The sequence below is a fragment of the Lissotriton vulgaris genome, chromosome 1_1 (genome assembly GCF_964263255.1).
Source record: "Lissotriton vulgaris chromosome 1_1, aLisVul1.2, whole genome shotgun sequence".
Lineage (NCBI taxonomy): Eukaryota > Metazoa > Chordata > Amphibia > Caudata > Salamandridae > Lissotriton > Lissotriton vulgaris.
In genome coordinates, this window is record NC_141685.1 from 1,440,119,340 (window position 1) to 1,440,143,852 (window position 24,513).

At 40.1% G+C, this 24,513-nt stretch overlaps 1 protein-coding gene across 1 annotated transcript in view; it reads left to right on the forward strand.

Annotated features, from left to right (window-relative positions):
• TBC1D22A (TBC1 domain family member 22A) overlaps positions 1–21,627 on the forward strand; it is a 2,197,648-nt gene extending 2,176,021 nt beyond the window's left edge. Inside the window, exon 13 of the mRNA XM_086967294.1 lies at positions 19,109–21,627. Within this exon, the coding sequence (XP_086823420.1) occupies positions 19,109–19,252 (144 nt within the window). The 3' untranslated portion in view covers positions 19,253–21,627. The remainder of the gene's footprint in view (positions 1–19,108) is intronic.
• Positions 21,628–24,513: the final 2,886 nt, after the last annotated feature.

Sequence of the window (24,513 nt, forward strand, 5' to 3'; positions counted from 1 at the left end):
CAGCAGTTTGTCTAAAAATGTCATGTTTTCTTACAATGGCATATTTTATCATCTGAGTGTGTTTATATCATTGAAACCTGTCTTGCAATCAGGCAGAAGTGTACTTTAACTAGTTAAATAAATGTAGAAATATACACGTCAGCTTCTTTTTTTCACACAACCTAAAATAAAATGAGCAAAAAATACATATGGATAAATACAAATGGAAATTTCCCAAAAATAAATACCATAAACCCTTGAGCACTAATTATAATAGGGTAGTGTAAGAACTATTAATGTATTTAATTTATTGCATTTGTAAATTGTAGAAGGCAGTGTAATGTTCCCTGGGTTATTTCATTATTTATTTAGTTATTGGCTTTTTTTATGAAGCCACTCTTTCGGCCAGGTATTTTACTCTTAAAATAATTTGACTGCCAGCATCATGGTTTATTCCTCAACTTCATTACCAAGTTGTTGCTCGATGCTCTTGCATGCCTTGTCAAGGAATAATAAAGTGATCTGCTGTTGTTATTGGACCTCATGTTTGCTAGATGAACTAGACATCCTCCTCAGAGGTAGCCAGATATATTTAATTATTATTTTTGGTATCTTTACAGCTGAAGGGTGTTCCACACTAGTGGTTTTACTTCCAGGATTTATTGTAGGATGAGGTACTGCTGTAGATTCTCTGCCCAAGAATGTTTGTGCAGTTAGTTGAGTGTATATACTTGTGTTCCTATTTTTCTCCCTTTTACAAGTTATTTGGTTATCCTCAACATCTAGTACGGTTCAGTGGGCCTTTCCTGCTGATGTTTCAAATCTCTGTCAGAAAATATTGTGTAAAAAGCTGCCTGATTATTTTTTGTTGTTTGAGTTGGTGATTAATTTATAAGCAGTTGCTCGCCTAAGTTTGTTTTTATTTATCTTTAGACTTTTCTTTTGCCGCCTATCCAAGGTCTTATTAATCAGAATACTTCCCTCTACAGCTTACTGAAGCTCTTTTCTTTCTTTAGTTATGTTGGTTAGCATTATATATAGATCGGCCATTACGTGTGATGTGGTCTGAGTCACCCGGTCCGAGACGTTTCATTTTAAAATGATGGCAGTACCTTATAATTGCCAGAATCCTGCATACAAATATCATGTTCTGTATCTAAGATGTTATGAAAATTGTTGTATGCGTAGATTCTTTGGACATTTTAATAAATATGTCAGTAAATCCGGTAGAACGCATAACTTGTCCACTATTGGGGTGCATGCACAGTTTGAAAGAATGTTAATTAATGTATGGGCATTTAATTTCTTTTCCATATTGAATTTTTGATTTTCCACATTTGCTGTGTTTGTCGCGAGTGATTGGATTAGGTCCAACATCTTATTTACTTGCATGGATCAGGTAGCTTTCGGCTGCCCATCATGAGGGAAATTGTTTTCCATGTGCCCCTCCTTTAAATGTGTATGTTCGATTTTATCTAATAGTTTTGCATCAGTCTTGGTAAAAGCTAAAACTCTGTTTCCGACAGCCTTTTCATTGCGATCTTTCTGACATGAAAAGGCTGTCGGAAAGGGATATCGTAATCCTGGCGGAGGTGCCTACCTTGGCACCACCTCCATTCGTGAATGCACTTCTGACTGCCACCCCAATGGTATCACTGATCCTGTCGGATGCGGCGGTCTTCCCATCGACCTTTTAGGGTCTGGCTGCCTGGAATGTAATCTGCCAGCGGGACCGAATGGCTGTCAGTCGTTCAGACCGACATTGACGGCTTGCCTGTGGCAGTCCTACCGACATCATAATTAGACTCAAAGTATGAAGATGTTTACTGGCAAGAACAAAGTATTAGGGTGTCAAAAGATAGCAAACATGCACAGATCAACCATTTTTTTCCAAATGTCTCTAAGGCAAGTAGACACTTCCCCTAGAAAAGTGTGTTTCAGTGAAGGGAAACATGTTGTGATAATTAGTATCTCCTAGCCCCATGCATTCAGATTTGTTGATTTGCAGAAAATCAGCACACATAGGTTTAATAAAATAGGCATAAGCAAAGGGAATTGCACTAGTGAAAATGTCCACCTATCTCTCCAGACTTTTCTATCTTTATAGGAAATAGTGTCATTAAGTTTAACGGTGAGGCCTTGTAACAAAGTTGAGATTGGTGTTTGTAATAGTGATGCCAGTGAGATGTCTCTGAGGCACTAAAGCTGATGTGAGGGAATTGTAATCTTCATGTGATTTTGGGAGGACCATGTTTCTCAAATTTCTTAATGGAACATTTGGAGGTCTTAGAGTTTTTAGAATACTGGGGTCATTAGGTTTGGGTCCAGGAAAGGTTTTGTCTAAGTAGCAGGGATTTCAACAGGGTCTCAACATCTATAAATGGGCAAGGGGATGTATAGGGGAAGAGACTCATGAAAGACTCTCCAATGGGCTAATTTGTTGTATGAGCTGGGAAGATTAAAGTTACTAAGGTATTTGTAGCAGATGGATTTTACCGAATAAAGATTGAAATTCTTATTCAGAGTTGTGAAAAGATTCAAATTCAAGCAACTGATAATTTTCTGATTTATTTAATTTTGTGAGTTTCCCTAAATGGAAAAATTATGAAGTTTAAAAAAATGGAGCAGCTACAGTGATCTTTGCATCATGAAAGGTCGTGGACTGTCCCAGCTTGGCAGTGATTCCTCATCACCTCCTCTTAGTCTGCTTTCATGCACCACAAAGTCCTGAGCTCCTTTCTTCCAGCTTAAACGTTTGGCTGGCCCTGATCAGATCCACACACAGAGCCACAAATGATCCCACTTGTACCCATCCAAAATAGTTCCTGGCTGTCCAAAATGTCAACCCACAAAATTCAGAGCTTTCTTGCCCCCATTTTTGAAAATTTACAACCCTGATGTGAGCTGAGCCCCTCAAAATCCCTGTCATATTTCAAGTTCATTTCCCCAACCTGCTGAATTCTGCAGTTTTCCCTGCAACCTTCTTGGCACCTTGTACCTGGAGATCCTGGCAACAGCAGGCAACTATGAGTTCCTACTCCTAATTATTCTTACCACAGTACATTAGGATGATCACCTCACTCCAGGAAAAAAGGGAAAAGTCAAAAGTGTATTGAACCTGGAACAAATTGTAAAAACATTTTTATGGTAATGTGATTTTATATATTTATTTTAAATATGGAACAAAATTAAAAAAACCTACAGCACTATTAACTTAATTTTGAAATAAATATTTAATTTAAATATATTAAATAGACATCATTTGTTTTAAATGTATTAAAATAAAATCCCATTTAAAAGTGAAATCTTTCTATTTGTTATGCATTAAAAATTACAAAAAGTAATTCATAGCATTAATTTAAAATAATTAACATTTATATTCTATAGGATAGTGTTTCAGTACCAGTGGTTGGCATGTGTAGTGCTGTACTTGCTACTGCTTTTCTTTGGCAGTAGTATCTTATACTCATATATTTGGCTCCTCCCCATTTCGGGGATGGCGACATGTTAGTCTATAATTTTGAGTAACTTTACACTTTTAAATGGTGAACAGTCTAAAGTAGTAAAGTTACTCTAAAGTGTAAACGTGTAACTTACTGATAAATGTAAGTTACCTTTGTGAATAGCCCCCTCTACGTATAAGTTCCTACATGGATCTTAGTCTTCCCCACACAATGTAGTCTTGTGATCTTGCCCACCTATTTATTTTTATTTTTTATTTTACAGTTTTATATAACACAAACTTGACCCGAATCGGGTATCAGAGCGCTTTACGTAGCACCAGTTGCATTACATGAGGACACATTTATTTTTGTTAGACACGGGGAGATTAAGTGAGTTGCCACACATTAAAAAGTTCAACTGTCCCTACCTAAACCAGACACACGGGTGAGCGGTCGGGAGGGAAAATGTGTGTTCTCAATGTCCGAGGCCACCACGACGCGTCCGGTGCAGCAAAGAGGCAGAGAAAATGGCGAGGAGTACTTAAGTACCCCTCGCCCTGCCTGCTGCAGCAGACGTGACATCGCAGCCTGCCCCCTCCCATGCTCCCTTCGGGACACCTCCTGACCGAGGGAGGAGTGGGTGAGCAAGAATGGGGTGGGGGGCGGGGGGAGGAGCCCTCTGTTACTAGAGGGCTGCCCTCCTGAGTGGCGACCGGGTGGCCTCGGGCAGCCGTATAGTAACATCATGGCAACAGGCCCCTCCACCCCACAACACAAGCATGCATCCCGCAAATAACATACTAGACACCAGTGTTATAGTTTGGGAAAAGCTGCTGCAGGTTTATCACATACAACATTATGTAATCATAGTGGGTTAGCTTCCGGGCGATCCAAGGGCAGGCCGCATTCTCGCCACCGTGGCGAACCACCTATGTGCTGCCCCTTATGGTAATGATTATACTCGCGCCCCTTGCGGGGCGGAGCGTAGCTAGGCAAGCCCCCGGTTGCACAGGCCCACAACCGCCCAAAGGACTACTGGGGCGCCGACACAGGTTCCAGGAACCTCCCCTGAGGCCCCTGGTCTTAGGCTCTGGCACCCCTATGTGCCCGCTGAGGGACCGTGCTGCACCTCTCTGCTTCCGGATCGCCCTGTAACTTGTTGAGGATGCGAGGCCCAGCAGAGGTGATACATCGGTTCTGATGAGCGGTAAAGCTGCAATGCTGAGTTTAGTTGTCAGCGTCAAAGCTGCCATTGGCAGGAGGTATGAGGAGTTTGCACCGGAAAATGCATGCCGGTTCCAAAGGCATTGTGTTGGTCTTAAGATGTTGCAGGAAGCGGTGATGTAAGTCTGTGTAATACGTCCATTCCACACAGCCATGGTGATGTGTCAGTTCTGCTCAGGGATGCATCACTCAGCCGAGGAGAATCATCGGTTCTGCACAGAGATGTTTTGCTCAGCAGAGGAGATGGGTCGGTTCCACTGGAAAGCACCTTGACAATATCAAAGGATTAGAAAGAGAGTTCCTATACTATGCCATATTATTAGCTAGAAGACAAATATGCAAAAATTGGGTTAACATCAACCCACCAACTCATGCAGAGTGGTTGTCTTCACTTTACATCACATCAAAAGCAGATTTGGCCAGAACATGTAGCCCCCGTACTGTGAGATTTTGGAATTTCTTAATTGAGTGGAGTCGGAACATTTAGGACCCCGGGGTTTTTTTTTTTTTTTTTTTTCTCCCCGGGTCCGATGATTAAGCCTCTGTCTCCATGTCCAATGGGAGGCGCCCCATGCCATGGCTAAATTGGACGTTCAGACCATTTTGGGTGGATATTGGAGCTAGATCGTGTGGGGCTATATTTCTCAGCTTTGACACCAGACCGCCTTCCAGGGAAAATTGACGGTACCTTAAAAAGGCTACTGGGTCCCGCGGAGGAAGGCCCCTGGATCGATTAGGTGGCAAATGAGGACAAAAGGAAAGAGAAAAAGGGAAAAAAAAAAAACAACAAAAAAAAGAGAAAAAAAAAAAATCCAGGTACAGGGGTTGGAAGCCTGTTGTGTTATGTTTCTGAAGCTTCAGATCAGGAGGCCAGACAGCTCGCCCATGGAGTCACTCTGGGTTCTGAGATGAAGTGATGCAGGTCCAGTCCTCATCCAGGCAAGAGGGCAGCATATCAACACAACAAAGCAGGAATCCAGAAGAGGGCAGTCCTGCAGAGTAGCATCCGTTCAGCAGCACGGCAGTCCTTCCTGGTAGAGTATCCACAGGTCCAGAAGTGTACTGAAGTAGTGGTGTCTGAGGTCTAGCACTTACACTCAGTGGTGCTATTGAAATGGGAGGGACTTCAAATACATGCTTTCGAAGTGTACGGAGGTCCTCCCTTCCTCCCCTGACTCCAGGCTCACTCCAGGGCATTATGCAGCTGTTTCTGTGTGGACAGGACACAGCCTATTCATTTGTGAGGCTCTGCCCAGCTCCACCCGGCCATAGATTGCCTATTGAGACACACCTTAGCTCCCAATGTGTGTGACTGTCAAAACGGAATGCACAAAGAACAAATGGCAACTGTCCCCAGTCATTTGATCAGAGGCGGGTTACAGGCACCAAATGGATAGAGCAAAAAAAGTCAACTTTCTTAAAGTTGCATTTTCAGAATTACAATTTAAAATTGTGATTCCAGAGACACCAAACCTGAATCAGTTATAGTTTTCAATTTGAAAATTACTTTTATAATATGTGATAAGGTAATCCCAATTTTATCCTACAGGGGATATTGGTCTTGCAGTAGTACAAAACAAATTTGAGAGTTTTCACTACCAGGAATTGTAAAACTTTAAAAATACAGATGCTGCTTTTTAATTACATTGCGCCTGCCCACTGGGTTGTCCGGGGCCTACCTTATGGGGTACCTACATGTGCAAAACGGGAAGGTTTGGGCCTTGCAAAAGGTTTATTTTGCTAGGTCCAAATGGCACTGTAAGGTGGACACACAGCCTCTGCAATAGCAGGTCTGGGACATTTTTAAAGGGTTACCTAAGTAGGTGGCACAATCAGTGCCACAGGCAGTTCGGGCTGGACTGTTCCCATGGGGATCCGGGTCATGACCGATTTGCTTATGGCTGGGTCCAAACTGGAATGGCATGGAGAGCAAAAAAATGATGGATTTAGGCCCAGATCTCCGACTGGGAGTGAGTGTTTTGCATTGTTTAGCATTCTGTCCATCATTTTTTCTTTTTGCATTTGTCACCCTAAGTGGAACTGGTGTGCCCAGTTGTGGGTCCCATCATTGCCATGACGCTGGATTCAAGCTATCCTGGCTGATGGGTGGTGGTAACCCAAAACCGGTCCTAGGATTCTTGTTTCTGGGGGAGGGAGGACCTGGCCTGGCATATTCATGTTTGGGTCCAAACTGGAATGGTGAGGTGTCCAAAAAACTATGGATGTAGGCCTAGATCTCTGACTGGGGGTGAGTGTTTGTAATTGTTCAGCATTCCATCCATCATTTGTACTCTTTGTAATTGTCATTCCAAGTGGGATGGGAATGCCCAGATGTGAGTCTGGTGCTGGCCATGCCACTGAATTCAAGCTATCCTGGCTGATAAGGAATGATACCCCAAAACCAGTCCTAGGATACTTGTTTATGGTCTAGGGAGGAATTTGAACTCAGTCCGGCTGGACTGCTTCCATGCGGAGCATGGTCAAGATTGATTTGCATATGACTTTGTCCAAACTGGAATAATTTGGTGAGCAAAAAAAAATCGATTCATTTAGGCCCAGATCTCTGACTGGCGGTGAGGGTTTGACATTGTTCAGCATTCCGTCCATCATTTGTTCTAGTAGCATTTAATTTACAGGCCCTTGGTAACAAGTATTAGTTATTAATCATCAAATAGGTCCTGTTACCTTTTGATTTTTGCATTCTTTGATGTGGCTGCATCTGATTCTTGACTTTAGGAACGACCAAAATGACCAGAATGTATCTTGCTGGCACTCATCGGAACCCTAACGCCATGTGTCCTTTCTGCTTATTAAAAGAATGAAATAATCAATTTGAGTGAATGTACTGTACGATTTCTCACCACTATCATGGAGGTTTAAAGCACATACACAATAGAATACAGGTTTGGAGGGCCTCCGAACTCATGGTCTTCCACTTACTAATAAGTCTGCGTGGGACTGAGGTCTATAGTTGATGTATGTACGTATCTGTTCTGTGTAGGGTCCTCATGACCAGTACATTCAAAGCACGCATACATAGGATGCAACCATATATTCTTGAGACTTTACGTAACAATTAGTGCAATTTAAGATTCACTTGACTTGCATAGAGTACAAATATTACTTATCAATACTCTGTTTTTTTATTTTTATCTCAGGATAAGGACATACAATGTTTTGTTACAGCAGTTTTTTTTTCTCATATTTTATTTGGGTTGAAAACGTACACCCCTTTAGTTTTGCAGCCAACATGTGTCTCATCCCATAGTCTATGCACAAGCCTGTGGCTTTTTCAAGGTTGAGATAAGTATTGGGTTATAACAAGTCTAAAGGTAAATGTAGTCCAGATTGAAGTAATTTGTTTAGCTGTAGTTTCTTTCAAATGAGTCTGTAAGTGCTAGCAGGACCTCAACACCATTGTTATCGAGTAAGAATAACAGTTGGAATGTAATGAATGCTGCAGTTGCTGATACAGCATGGTGCTAGTTGATCCTATCCTTTGAAGCAGGGCACTGCGACTGCTGCTGGAATAAGAGGAGACAGCATTTGAACCAGCTTTCTTGTTCCGACCCTGTGTATTGGTGAGGGTTCTGTTCACCTTGTTCGGAAGGTACCACGTCTGGTGCTGTGAAGTGCACCATGGGGCACGCTCAGTACAGCTGTGCTACCTGTGATTGTAAATGCAGTTCGGTATGTAATCAATCAATCCATCACTTGTAGAGCACAGCTAATCACCCCAGGGGGTAGCCATGCTCTTGTTGTTTGTGTCGCCTTGGAACTAACAGGCGAGAATGTTTCCAGACTTTGCCTGAGATGAAACTGAGGTTTTTTGTCTTTGATTCCCTGCCGCATGATGTTCCATTCAAGACGTGGATGTCAAGTGGCAGGGTATTGCCTTCATAGCTTTTGATGTTACCACCCATTTCTGTCCCAGATTCTGAGAAGCAGCAAGGAAAGGATGGAGCATTAGCGCCCAGTCCATTCCCCACTCACCAGATGTCCTTCCGCCGTGGAAAAGCATACGGAGCTTCACTTTGGGGGCCCGTTGCGGGCCCCCTGGGTGAAGGGGGGTGGCGGGTGCACATCGGGGGTACCTATGGTACCCCCCTGCATTTGTGTGGACAAAGCGGCAGGCACCACGCGGTGCCTGCTGCTTTGTGCACGCAAATGCCGTGCAAGCATTTTTAACATTGCGGCGGGTGCAGCTTGAAGCTGCACCCGCCGCAATGCTAAAGATTGAGGATGTGACCGCCAGGGTGGCGGTCACCTCCTAATTGCACAGGATGGAACTCCGCAGGCAATGCGGAGGTTCCCTCCTACTCTATGGTGACGGACGGACTCTGGTCCATCCGCCATCATAATCGGCCCCTAGGTACTACATTGCACAGTGTGTGCCCACCTTTCCTGGAGGCTTAATTCTTTGAGCAATGGACTAAGTAAAGGGCAGGAGTCATGTTAGTGGAAAAGGACATGGCTTGTCAAGGATGGCAATGTTTTCTTGGTGTGTGCATGCTTTGCAGCACAGTTTTATCTGGGTACACTAAACTTTCATCGTTGTTTTTCAGCAGTTATACTTTTCATGGAGCTAGGGAAAAGTCATGACATCTTTGATATTATACGATGTATGTGATCTCTGCATCTATTATAATTAAGTATTAGACATTATGCATGTGGATGGGAAAAATAGTAATTTGCCATTAACGTTTGTATTGTATCATTCCCTATAATTATTAACAATATCACCAGTACCACTAAGATAGTGTTGTTTTTGATAATAATCATACAATTAATAGCCACAATAACAACAATAATAAGACAACTATAACAACTGGACTAATCTATTGTTTAAAAGCTCTGATTTAGTCCAAGTACACACTGTCCTAAAATGCATTTCAGCAGCAGTGTGCCACATTGTAACAGCAGATACTTATGATCTGTGTGTTTTTTCAAATCCATTGTTGAGACTGTGATTGAGGTGACGAAAAGAAGCTAAATGCATTTAGCAGGTTTTCTTTTGCTGTCTCTGCCTTGTCTCCGGAGGTCAGCCAGGCAGAATTTCCATCTCTTTAACATTTCATTGTGCGCCCTCGTGGACAGTTCCATTCTCCCTGCATCTGCTGAACCCGGGTTACTGAATTAGATTCTGAAATGGAGTGTATGGCATAGTCAGTAAGCCGCCATCATGGCGGCGCGCTGCATCTCACCCTACAAATATAGAGGTCATTGTAATATGGAGTGAAGTGGATTAAAAAATAAAAAAGAAAAGAACGCCTTTTTCAGCTGCTAGAAATTGGATTACAACAAGTGAAGTTTTGATGCAGCCCTGAAGGCAAGAAAATTGTTGTTGAAATGACCCCTGTAAGAGATGTTAGTACAGTAAGTAAGTGAAGCAAAAGCCCAGACTCGTGTTATCTGCTTTGACAGACACTTTAAAATGTACCGTGAGTCTCTACGGGCACAGAACAAGAAACCATTTGGTAACACCAATTACAAGATCAAATTAATGAGGTTTAATGGAATAACAACCACCTACTTCCTTGGAGTTGTTAAAATATCGCCCCATCACCAACTTTTTATATTAATACTAACTACTTTCAAGCAGATGACCTTTTAGGATTAAATTAAATCGATAGTTTTATAAAACAAGCATTTACAATGCAATAGGTCTCGCATTTATGAGAGTTTGAACTATTGGCATTGTAAATGACAATGCCTTTTATTTATGTTTTTTTATTTTTAAAACGGATAAAAAAGGCATTACCATTTACAATACAAATAGCTTAAAGTCTTGCAAATGCAAGACCTATTGCATTGCGAATTCTTGCTATAAAATAAAGTGTTAGGAGAGAGCGTGTCCTGCCTGGAACGGTGGGTATGACAAGTCTATTTGAGAAAATAGTACTCGGAGGCTGTAATTAAAGCCTACCAAGCAACAACACATGTAAAAAAATGGGTCACCATGGGAGGTTACCAAAATGAGACAAGGCAGTACTAAGGAGGGACTACTAAGCCTTTTGACCAATGAACAGCCACAGTTTACAGTGGACTATGACACAAGCCAATGAAAAATGTAGGCTGAGAGTGGGCAGTGCTTCAAGTCTCTAACTCAATACAGCATGCCTTTCAGCGCATCCGCTGCCCAGGCTCGATCTAAAAAATAAACTGATAACAATTATCAGTAGCCAATAATGTTTGTTGCTTATAAAAATGTACAATGGATGCTGTTCAATTTTGAATTTTGGGGTGTTTTTATGTGATCTTTCCTTCGGATTGCATCTCTATCCCTCGTGGAGCCTAAACGCATTTTCATTATCAAGTTTTGAGTCACAGCAAGTGAGTGAAAGGAACAAAAGAGTGAAGAAGAAAGATAGTGAAATAGTGGCAGAGAGAGAGAAAGCATAGTGTTGATTCCTAGAACCTAGGTCTACTGTACTGTGTTGTCATCTAGATGCTGTTTAGCTGCATTCTATCAGTAACTACTAAATAAAATAAAATAAATACACTGTTATTGGTAAAGCTCAACAGCAAAATGAGACTTTATAAAAAATTGGTCATTCTAATTAGGTGCAAACCAAACAGAATATTAGAAATGTTAATCACCATTAAGTGAACCAGTTGGATTTTGATTCATACCGGCAACATGAAAGTGAACTGTATCACTTCAACAAGAAAAGAGACACTGGGAAAGTGAACCGTTTCTCATACACATTTATTATGTGCTGCATAACTGTTCAACAAATGGAATCAGAAGCTTCCACACTGGACGATCTAGCAGGATGGCTCATAGAGTTAAATGTTTAATGCTAAATTAAGTGTTAATCGTAAAGGCTAAAGTTTTACTCTGGCAAGAACAGCTCAGTGTTCCCTCCTCCAAGTGCTGGAAAATTATGTACTAATATATTAGGATAGTAGTACCTCTTGTTATACACACTGCTTAGAAAAAAGTGAAGTGTGGCATCTACTACTATAAACAACCAAATTATTCTAAACATTTAATCACTAATTGCATTGTTGTCTCGGCATGAGTGGGATTTATTTTAAATATTTCTAAACTATTTTTTTTAAAACATGTTGAATGCCGCATTATAATCTAATGTACACAACTGAAATAATTACAATAATGTTGAATATTTTTTATTTTAAAGAGGCTTTAACTTAGTTTTTATAAAATATATGTGCGATTTACTTGCCGAATATTTTAATGGCTCGACTCAGGCTAGAGCTCTTAAAACTAGGCTATATACCTTGCTTGGCTCTCCCCATTAAAGTGCTGACTTGCCCACCTCTAAGAACTTACTTTAGAACTGTCAGTTCAAAGTGTGTTCTAAAGAATAAGTGCTTAGGCTATGCTTAAACGGCAGGTGAAGTGCATTACTGTGCTCTAGGTATCTTACAACATATGTTGCAACCTGACATATCAGATTACTTGTTTGCATTTGATAGTTGGTGATAATGGGGAAGGTCAGGGTTAGGGAACTCTGCCATGTTCGGTCTCAAGCCCCGCAGTGAAAGGAGGAGGGTTATGTGTGGGGCTAGCTACCCATCATGTACAAAAAAATCATAGCTACAGAAATATTGACCAAAAGGCATCCCAGCCTTGGGGAGAGAGGCGTCTCCTTCATGAAGAACTACAACACCTGGTGGGGACTGCCATATTTCCCTGGAAGGCACAAAGCCAATACATCTGCTTTCAACCAAGACCATCACCATCGGGACATTGAACATAAGGATGTGTACAAGACAGGAAAGAGAGCCCAAGCAGCAGCAGATATGAAAAAATGAAACCTTGCACTGTCTTCCATCAGTGAGACAAGATGTAAAAAATTTGGACAGAAAAGACCTGCTCCAGGAGGAATACTGCTGTAGTCTGGACACAATGAACAGAAAGCCACACATACTTGTGGAGTCGCCCTGATGCTAACATCAGCACCCAAAAGAGTTCTGATTGGATGGGAAGCCCATGATCCCCAAATCATCACAGCGACCTTTCCGCACTAAAAATATAAGGGTCAACATGAATATTATCCAGTGCTTTGCTTCCACAAGTGAGAGCAAAGAAGAGGAAAAGAAACAATTTCATACCAGACCCCAGTCCATCGTGAAGAAATGCCTTGGCAGAGACATCACCATACTGATGGGGGACCTCAATGCCAAGACTGGAAGAGACAAAACTGAGTATGAAGAAGTCATGGGCAAATATGACCTTTGCAACATAAAATAGAATGGTGAAAGGCTTGCAAATCTATGTGCCCTGCACAGTCTGGTGAAAAGCATTAGTGCATTCCCACCGAAAAGAATGCACAAGGCAATGTGGGTGTCACCAGACCATTCAACAGCGAATCAGGTTGACCATGTCTGCATTGCTAAGAAGTTTTGAAGGTTACTACAGGATGTGAGAGTGACGAGGCAATTGGACGCAGTATCAGACTATCACCTTGTCATGGCTAAGCTAAAGCTGACGAAGGTATGCATGGAACCGACAAACTAACACCAATGATATATCACCACCCTCCTCAAAGATGCACTGAAATATAGTGCATACTCAGTCACAGTCAGTAACAAGTTTCAAGTCCTGCAAGAACTAGAAAATTACAGTGATCAAGTAGGAAACCAGTGGGCAAAGATTTTTAAAAACTGTGACATCAATTTGACTGGCAGTACTTGGTCCCAAGAAACACCTGCATGAAGAAAAGATCCCCACTGAGACTCTACAAAATCATAGTGAGAAAGGAAAAGAGAGATTTGGTTAACACCATTTGAACAAGAGCAGAGAAAGCGAAAGCTCAAGGTAAATACACCAAATCGTACAAGGAAGCAAAGAGAAGCTTAGGAGCAGACAAGCAAAGTTTTATTGATGGACTTGCTACAGAAGCCTAGGAAGCATCAAGCCATAGAAACATGAAAGAACTCTACAACATAACAAGGAAGCTCCCTGGCAGATATAGCAAGCCAGAAAGACCTGTTCAAGATAAAACTGGGACGAGAATCATGAGTATCAAAGGCCAACAATGAAGATAGAGGAAGCACTTTGAAGACCTCCAGATCCAGCATGTGCCCAGGTATCCACCAGTCATACTGCCAGCTGACAAGGACTTGCTAATCGACTGCAGCAGAACAACCAAGGAAGACAAACGGCAAGCCATCAAACATCTGAGAAATGGGAAGGCAGCAGGACCTGACAACATTCCTGCAGATGCACTGAAGGCAGACGTCGAAATATCAGTCAACATTCTCTACCCCATGTTTGGAAGGATCTGGGATGAGGAAAAGTTGCCATCATACTAGAAGGTGGGATTTCTGATAAAGAGCCGCAAAAAAGGTGACTTAAGTAACTGCAAAAACTACGGAGGGATAATTCTTCTATCAACCTCAAGCAAAGTGTTCCATAGTCATCATGAACAGAATGAAGGAACAAATCAGTGCTCAGTTGTGAGACCATCAAGCTGGCATCTGTAAAGGTAGATCCTACACAGACCAGATTGCAATACTGGTCATCATCATTGAGCAGTTAATGGAATGGAACTCACCCCTTTATGTCAACTTCATCAACTATGAGAAGGCATTTAAAAGCATGGACAGGGATATCCTTTTGAAACTCCTCCGCCACTACTGTGTGCCATATAAACTTGTAAGAATCATCAGGAATTCTTACGAGGGAATGACTAGCAAAATAGTCCATGGAGGACAACTCACGGAAGCCTTCAAAGTGAGTACCGGAGTCTGCCTAGGTTGTTTGCTCTCACTTTTGCTCTTCCTGCTGACCATAGACTGGATTGTGAAGACATCGACAGCAAGCATAAGAAATGGGATCCCGTGGACATCTTGGACATAGCTTGACGAACTCGCCTTTGCAGATCACCTGGCCCTACTCTCCCACCCATACCTATCATCAGATTCAAGAGAAGACCGACAAAGTGCCAGCCAAATCAGCACAACTTGGCCTCAACATCCATGGGGGGGAAAACAAAAAGATCCTAAAGGCTAACATGACCAGCACAACTGCAGTCACTCTTGCAGGCTATCCACTTGAAGAGGTTGAGGCCTTCACCTACCTGGGCAGTGTAATAGACAAGCAGGACGGCACAGAAGCCAATGTCAAGGAGGACAACAGGTAACACCATCAACAAAGTGTAAACCTTCAACATCTGTATAAGGAAAGTCCTCCATATCCTTTAGGAAAACACCATCAGCAGCAATGGCCTATGGCAGCAGACATTCCAACTCCCTGCTCATGATGAAATCAGGAAAAGATGCTGGACTGGATCAGTCACACACTCCTCAAATCTGCATTAAACACCACCAGACAAGCCCTTACCTGGAACACTTAAGAGAAAAGGAAAAGAAGAAGGCCAAGAAACACCTGGTGTTGAGACCTCGAGGTTGATTGCATGGAAATTGTTTACACCTGGAGCCTCATTGAAAGAAAAGCCTAGGACAGAGATGGCAGGAGTGCCCTGGTTAATGGCCCATGCCCATGCCCTAGGACCGACAGTGGCGTAAGTCATGGTTAGTGGCAGCCAGAATCAACCAGACTCAGTTAATATTCCCCTCTGAAGTTCCTTGGTCACTTTTAGCTTTTTTAATAGCCTATGACACAAATTGACTTGCACCATTTCACACTTTTTTTGCAAGGCAATCTCTGGATGTCTTGAGCCACCCGCAACCTGTTCGTTAAACTTGCAGGCTGAATTAGAATAATTACGTCCCATGGATGCATCAACAGTTTTCTTTGATTGCTAACATCTGTGCCAACTGTCAAGCATCATGGAGCAATTTAAGCTAGAAATCAGAAAAGATGCTGGGTTGATCATGCTTTTCTAATATTGATATTTTAATTTTTTACTCTGTTTACAGGTAATTGTACTATGCTTTTGGATCATTGTTCTCATTCTCTCCATTCTTCTCTTGTATCTCGGTCAGTTGTTTCATGTGGTCTCAAAATCTAACTCGTCCAGCCCATTCCCTTTGTTCACCGTTAACATATTTGACAAATACCATTGAACAATTTCCTTGCTCCTTTTCCTTACACTTGTTTTCCTCTTTATTCATTGCCGCTTTATATTTTTACATACATGGACATCCATAACTGTTTCCTTTTAACCTTGAAGTTAATACTTGCATATTGTGTAGATAGCTATTTATTACGTCTCATTTATTCAGTTTCTGAACACATTCTCTGCTTCACCTAATGTTTTTTTTACTTCATCTACTTTCCTGCCTGCTTTCTCTTTGTGTCCTCTTTTTCTATGCCTTCACCACCATGTGCCTTCTTTGCTCCATACGTTTTATATCATTGTCAATTTCAGTTTTTCTCTGTTAATTCAACTCATTCTATGAGAGAGTTCTTCTTCTGATGCCTATAATTCATTCATAAGGTTTCTATATTTTCTTCCCTCTTTTTTACTTCTGTCACTCTCTCATAAACTGCATTGTTCCAGCTTTTGCTTATCATTATCTAACGTTATTACCTATTATTTTTTCTTTTTGGGCAGTAGTTTTAAAATCCATCCACATTACAGATAACTGTGCTTTCACCTTCAGTGATCACAATCACCTTAAAAACAGAGCTTGTAACATCCCTTCACAGTACGACTATGAAATACGCTACTCTATATAACAACAAATAACTAAAGGGAGATTCACTGACATAGAACTTTGGATCAAAACAGTATGCCAATAACAGCAGTCTTACTATGATATCTACATCTTTGTTGTTTTTGCTGTAACTGTTCCTTCCTAAAAATAAATAGACTCTAAGAGGAGTTTTTTGTTGCTTCTCTCATTGCCCTCTTGCTTTTGACATCCACATACTGAATGTTTTATGGTAGTTGATACTGTTGATGTCCACTGTAGGCCTATACGTTTGCTGTGGAGTGATCACAGTCCTGCTGTACACAGACCAAACAGCTTGCTAGTATGTATCTGAGATGGAAGTATTGAGTCTTCCCTACTAAATTGGAGCTGGCTGGTACCTTTAATCAAGATATTATGCTTATTATTGTCATCCTGCGGCACTCAAAACGTCACAATCGAAGGCCTGTTTGTATTGTACAGAGTCTTTAAGGATTCTGGGCCTAAAATGGCAGTCTTGGTTCAGTTTTAGGTTTGTTCTGAGGCAGATTTTGAGATCCTGGATGTGACAAGAAAGAAAGGGTAGGGTGTTGCTGGTGTTTTGATTTAATCCAGATCTGAGGAGTTCCTTGTAGAGATTGAAATGGATGTGGTGAGAAAGGAAGCATAAAGGCTATGCATGAAACAGGGAGCAACTTGGATATTGAGTTCCCATCTGTGCACATTGGTGAGTGTTGCAAAGGTAAGATGTAAACAATTGCAGCAGTATATAGGAAAGCCCATGTGAGTTTTCAAGGTGTGGATCAGCACTTTATAGTAAACTGTGTGGAAGGCTGCACAGAGCACAAAACAAACAGGAGGCAGGTGTTGTTTGTTTTTGTTGATGGTTGGGCATTTTTGACTACTTGTAAAGCAGTAGTTTACATTCATCAGAGTGATCTGAAGTCTCACTGGTAGCTCTATAGAAGAGTATTCTACATGAACATCTTCATCTATGATTGGATTGAACCGAAACAAATGTCCTAATAATGTTACTGAAGAAAGAGTGGTTGGGGGTTTGGCAGTAGTTAGGAAGGTTGTTTGGGTACAAAATAAGTATTTTTAACAAGGTAGGCCCTGGTCTGGTTTGAGGGCATCTGTGAAGGTTCCTAGAGTGAACAATAGTGAGCAAAGGTGTGAGGGTATCTTCTCAAAGAAATGTTACTATGACTCATGGTATAATGTTGTCTTTGTATAAGATCCTTATGTCTCTTAAGGGTGTTGTTTAGTTCAGCATGCCAGAAGCAGTTGAAGGTTGTCCGCTTGGTGTAAGCTTCAGGGTATTTGAAGCAGGTTGGATTTCTGCTCAATGTTGTTGGTGCGGGTTCAAATTTAGTAATTCATCTCAATTAAGAAGCTACTGTTTGGTGTTGCACTGAATATGAAATTGAATGTACTGTTAGTGGGATGATGCATTCCATGCATGGCTTGCCAGCCTTGATGAATATGTTTTTGGAGTGATCTGTGTGTCAGTGGAGCACACTGTGCAGATTCAGATCACCAAATGTAGCCTCCTTTTCCTTTTAAGTCTATATATGACACGCTTGCTGTCTGAGATTAGATAAACCGATCAGCATGCTGAGGAATTTAACATGGAGAATGAAGTCATCAATTTTTTTTTTTTAGCACCAAACATTTTTCATAGTTTTATTGTTTACATTAATGGGTTTGTTGATATCTGATGCAGGTAAGTGGGAACTTAAAATACTGCTGAATTCTTCTTGTCAGGCATTCATAGGGAGATCTATCATAGAGCAATTATTTTCCACATTTCGGCTGCTGAGGATAAATCAGTGGGATGTGAAAAGTGCTGGAGTGGAAGGAAAAGTAGTCAATCCAGACCAATTAGGACCTTACACATGATTGTGAATGGGCTAAAGGGTTTTACATTTGAAGTGAGTGGGGTTCTAATACTTGATTGTCAAGAGGAGAGTGTTGAGGAATTATATCTTTTAATGGATTTGGTCACTGGGAAGGATTAAGTCTCACTTGAATGTGATAATGGGTGTTGTGAATGGTGTCAGGGGTGGTCTAGAATCCTGACTGTACAGTCCTTTTTGTGTTCAGCAGGTCTGTAGATCAGATGAAGAGGTCTTGCAGAAGGTGCTAGATAAGGAGCTTGAATGAGGTATGAGTTACTGAATAAATTAACCCCAGGTTGCTGTGCTGACATTCCTGCCAAAGGTTGCCTTCAATTTGCTACACCTTTTTGAAGTTGGGAAGCCCTCATGCTAGTGAACTCTCACAAGAAGACTAGCACATCAACTCAACAGCCTCTTTCTGTGCTAGAAAATGAAACATACCCTTTCTTTAATGCCAAATTATGTGGGATGTAAAATATCCCTGCAAACTAGTTTGTGGATGTCTGTATACATTATGTCATTGAGGGTTCAAAACGTGCTCTGTGTAGTAACATAATCAATAGCTTAAGTAGTTACGATAGATGTGATACTATGAACATTCAACTATACATTGTTTTGATGCCTTGATTAAGCAGTTCCATCATTGCAATAGATACCATTGTTTAAAATAATGTGTTGTTAAGTGTACAACTTTTTAACATTAGTTAAACTATGGCAAAGTTTCATGTCAAGGTTAGTGCTATGTTCAAGCATGTATAATAAACCTGCTATGTGATGTTTATGCATTCTATAATTCATGAATATTGGACATTATTTGTGTTTGGCTTCTATATGCTGTACACAATATTAGTAAAAATGAACATACTGTTGCATGGAAAATTATGTACAACAAACATGTTCCGATAAATTTTACCTAAATTAAAAATTTAGTTTTACTTAAATATTTTACAATTTAATTTGTAGTTTTCTCATTCTTTTTTTTTATTCCAGGGGCTGTTGGTGTTTTTACAGAATTTACCCACAAACAACTGGGGGAATGAGGACATCAGTATATTACTGGCAGAAGCTTACAGATTAAAGTTTGCATTTGCAGATGCTCCAAATCATTATAAGAAACATCTGTTGCAAAGTTAAAACTTTTGCTTATGTAAAATAATTTATATATTATGTATGCTAGAAATATATCAAATAGGATTGACATTTGTAGGATAAACTCACATCTTACGAACATTAGGAAACATGCCAGTTATTATACAACTGGATTTGAAATATTATTCAATTATTAATTTAAGAGAATACAAGATCCTATTAATCAGCAACCTCAGTGACCCAATATTTCTCTAAATTCACAATCCTTCAAACTGTTATTTTGATGAAGATTATGAGAGAACTTGCTTTTTCATTATTTTATCAAATTAAAAGCTTCTGATTTGTTTCTATGCAATTTCAGTTGTGGTATACTCTAATTTACACACATTGTTCAAGCAGGTATACATCACAAAACACCTTCCAATATTCACTCCAGTTAATAGGGTATGAAAGTACAGAAAACAACAATGAATCAGCAAATAGATCTTATTACAAAATTGATAGATGCATCCAGTAACAACATCTTGCTTCTGAATTTTATTTAGATCTGATAATTGATTAAGGGTCTTTTCTTAAAGTTTATATACAGGTTTGTTACTCAGGAAATATATTACATATTTTGATGTCCCTCATTATATTTAGCTATGGACTGCTTCATTACTTAGTCAAGGCCTGACAATATTTTTTATATTTGCTGTGTGAGCTATTTTAGCTGCTCAGTACTATAATTGTTGTGTAGCAAAGATTGGAGGTGAAATTAAATACCAATCTCTTATCTTCAGAATTTATAAATATTTTGGAGGCTGGTATATATTCTGTTGTTTTCATTTGAAGGTGATGTTTTAAGTAGTTGGAGGCAGATATGTAGAGTAGTTGTAAACCTGGCACTCTAAATATTCAGATTAGATTTTCCTTTTAGAAATAAAAAATGAGACTAATTTGGATTATATCAAATGTACAATTGTATTTACAACATCATACATTGCAGAAATAAACATTGGCCAGAGGCCATATTTTATTTGCATGTCTTTGTGGAGCCTAGTTAACATTAATTCTGAAACACTTTAAAATACTCTTATATTATTTGAACATTAATTTCATCTTTAAATTCAATGCTATCTATATTTATTAATGACTGCAATCTGGACTCTTGTTGCATTTCTCATATTTAGGGATCATATTGTCCTGCTGTTTTAATAATATTTTAAGATTATCAAGTCATGATTATTAACATTAATTTCCTAATGTATTAATAATTGCATATTGATTGATGTACAACAAAATACATCCTACAATATCATGCAAACTAGACAGTTAATAGTAGATAAATGAAAGCAAGTAAGTGTATATTTAAAACAAAAACTGTCTTTCTTTTTAAGTGCAGAACTCTTTAAATGTGAATATTTTATAAACAATTAACATGATACCAATGCAAACATCTGAATCGCAATTGCTATTGCTTATACTAGGTATGTCAAATGTTTTCTTCAAATATTTGTTTCATTATTTGGTTTCAGAGACAGTTTTTCTAAATGCCAACAGCTGCATGGCTCCCAGTTAAAGCAACAATATGTAATTAATTCCTTCATAAGCTTTAGCCAAACAGAATCCTCAATGTCTTTGGCCTACATGATCCGTGTCTGGTTATGTTCTGTTTGGTCAATGGAGGGACAGGATTGTTTAACTACCACGGACTGTGTAAATTAATTGCATTAATAATGATTACATGCACGTTTTTCATATGTAGCCATCTTCGGAACCGCGATCCCTAGTTAACTGAGGTTGCACACTTTGTGATAGGGTAAGATTTCTGGAAGGCCATGTCAATGACAGAAAATACTGCATGTGTTCATGTGTACTTTTTTAAGCTATATAATTGGCATACCCTTATTCACAGCAGAAATAATAATGCTGCATGGTAAAATGACAACATCAGTGTAAGCTCCATGCAAACGTGGATAAGTTTGTATTTTTTAAGAGATTGCTTAACATTAGTGACAATTACATAGTTTTCACAATTTTCAGACTGAATATCTTTACTTTATAGCAGTACATATCTTAAAACATCTTCAATATGGTCATTTGTTAGGTGTTTTCACAAATACGTAAATATTATGAAACAAACAAAGATATTTGGAAATTACCTGTACATATATTTCATATTTATAAAAGGGTTAAAACAATATCTGTTCTATTAAAACTTTTAAAAAGAAGCATATTTAGTAGCATCAGCTTATTGTTCATTGCTCTGTAAATATAGTAACAATCAAATGAAAATGATATTTGAATTGATCATGGTACTTAATATGTTACATGTGTATATTGAATCCATATTTCCGTTCTTATTTCATTATGAGTAATCGATTGCACACATATTGCCTATATGGAATGCCATGAATAAAAATAGAAATTCAAAGCAAGTGTTGTCGTACTGTGACAAATACATGTTTTCATTAATGATTCAGTATTTTATTCGAATAAGCATGAAATGTAGATTGCTTTAAAAAAACATCATCACTTGCTAATTACATGTTAGTTTATGAACATCTATCCGTTTCTCTAACAGCCTTTTACTCAATGTCAATTATTACCCCTTGGTCTGCTGATCTGGTCCTGGTAGACCAAGTCCTTACTCCGATAAACAAGAGGTTCATGCAGAGTGTGGTAAATTGCAATGGCAATTGTGGAACTGTATTTAACTTCATGCACTTTTAGCTAATAAAACTTGCCACTCTCCAGACATAGAACATGGATCATGGAATCATCCTGTAAAATGATTTTTCATTCAGGCTTTGTAAAAGTGTCTCAATCACTTAAGTAAACTTCACATTTTCTAAGTTAATGGGTCTCTGATGGTTTCTGCCATTTTAAGCTCAAGGTTAATGAAATGGCGTCTACCTTAGGGTCATAAACATACACCATTTGGGAAAACTTACCTTCAGTGGTTTCATCCAACACATGCTAAGAACTAGTTGAAATATATTAGGCTGCTTCTATGTTCCCTCCTTCTGTATCAACCACTCAGTCAATTAATTTATTTGTTTGAATTCATTAAAATCAATACAAATTAACCATAGTAAAAATAATGAAATAGAAGAATAAAGTTGCAATAAAAAAGCATATGCCCTATGGATCCAAAATATGACAAATTTATATGAAGCAACCCAAACATAAAGTATATATGTGCATAAAATAGCTGATGAACCACTGCAATAATATTCCAAATTTTCATGTCCTGCTCTGTCTAATAGCTGTAAAGATTATATTAATGAATTTCTAGAAGCATGCTGAATACGTGAGAGCAGTATGTAGTTGTCAGGCAGAATTCCAATGCTTCATTACAAGTATAGGCCCACTCAGCAGAATATTGATTTTAATAAAGTGCGACATACCATCGGAAATGGGCTTCAGCATAACAAATGGAGCATGGACTCTCTTTGTACTCGCAAAATCTGCAGGGTATGCCTTTAGGTGTTGATGCCCAATTTGTGCGATACTCATTGCTTTGAAGGAGCATGAGTTGTGCTCTAAGGTTCTCCAGTATTATATATTTCATGGACTCACATGCTTGAATCTTCTCCGTCATCATGGTGGGAGTGTTAAAGCTTAGGACTAAAATCCCATTGAAAGCAATAGACATTGATGGCTAATTCACATTTTTTTAAACATCTAAACTTCAACAAATCAGAGCAGAGGCCCTGAAGCACTCATCCACTGCATGGCCAACATACATCAGATGTTTTTTACCACACGTCATGTGTTAGGAAGTCTTCTTGAGCTCTGCTCAGTCACAGTGTTCAGATCACAACTTTTGACCTGGCAGCTATCTTGTTAATCTTCACACCCCCAAGTAGCATCTGAGATACAGTTTGGTGTGCAACATCCTATTTTGACCATGTCTGAGGGTTCCAAAAGGAGGCTTTTCAGGCATTGTAAGTCCTGTGGTAAATCAAGACTTTTCTCTAAAGATCGCTACAAGCAATGTTTGTACTGTCTTTACCCTGAGCTCATGCCTAAGCAGTACAATTACTGTTGTTTTGTCTCAGCTAATACCCTCAAAGATCGTGAGGCCAGACTGCTTCTTTGGCCCCAGAAAAAGAAAGCCCAGTCTGAATCTGAGTCTGTAGAGAGGGAACATTCCTCCTCCAAAAAGTGACAAAATTAGGGTTCCTCGTCATCAGACTGAGACTCAAAAGGGCAAAATCCCATAGTAGGGAGACCAGTGTTGAGAGGTCGTGAAGCAATAAGCTGGTTGGAACGTCTCCCTTTCATATGAGGTCTTCCTCCTCACCTCCAATTGCCACTCCATTCAAGGTGCCATCTGAGAAGAAAATCTGTCCCCCTGTTTCCTCAAGATTGATTTAATTGCTCAAGTAGGGAAAGCTCAAACTCCTCTACTGGGACGGATGTCCATAATGCCGCAAAGACTATACTCTCCCCCAATAATAAAACCCGCTCAGCCTCCCACGCAAAATCAGGTCTTCCACAGCGAGATGTGGGAGCGGCTGCTAAAAGGAAGTGCACTGGCGCACAAACTACTCTAGGAGGCAAAAAAAGCTAAAACTGGCAAAATGGATGTGCCTAATGAAGTCCCAGCTGCCAGACTTCCTCCTAGTCCACCCCATCTACCAACGATTGCCATAGAAGAGCATAGTGGGCCAAATATTACTCTGGGGGGAGAAGAACAACCTGATATGGACCCATTGTTTTGGAAGAAACTGGAAAGCACTATCAAAAAATGTTGCACCCCAATTACCCCACGACTGGACTCAATCGAGACTAGATTAGTCTTCCATGAACTCTCACTCGCATCACTCCAGAAGCAAGCGGGTCTGAGGGCTAATGACTCTACTCACAGGCAGACAAAAACTCCAGGCCAAAGGCCAATTGACCTCAACGTTGTTGTAGCATCAAACAGTCGTACTGTCCCCACTCAAAGATCTCCTGCCTTAACCTCTGTTGATGTCCTAGCTCCCAGCCTGCCAGCAGGTGCAAATACAGCTATAAGGGACAACCCAGCTGGGTCGCATTCAGATCAACAACGTTCCAATGCTGCCTCCAAGCTGACAGCAGGGGGTTAAACCAAAGAGCAGGGAACGGGAGGGGGGGGAAATAGGTAACAAGGGAAAAGGGTCAAGCTAAGTTACAACACCCCATCAAACAGCTGCTGGCAGATCAGCACCAAGACTACAAAACCCTCCTTGGTCCAGAACACTGATCCCCTGCCCAACATCGATCTTCCACCACAATCAGCGCCCTACGTGGTGGTTTTGGCGGGGGTTTCCGCTCTGGCACAGGAGAAAAGG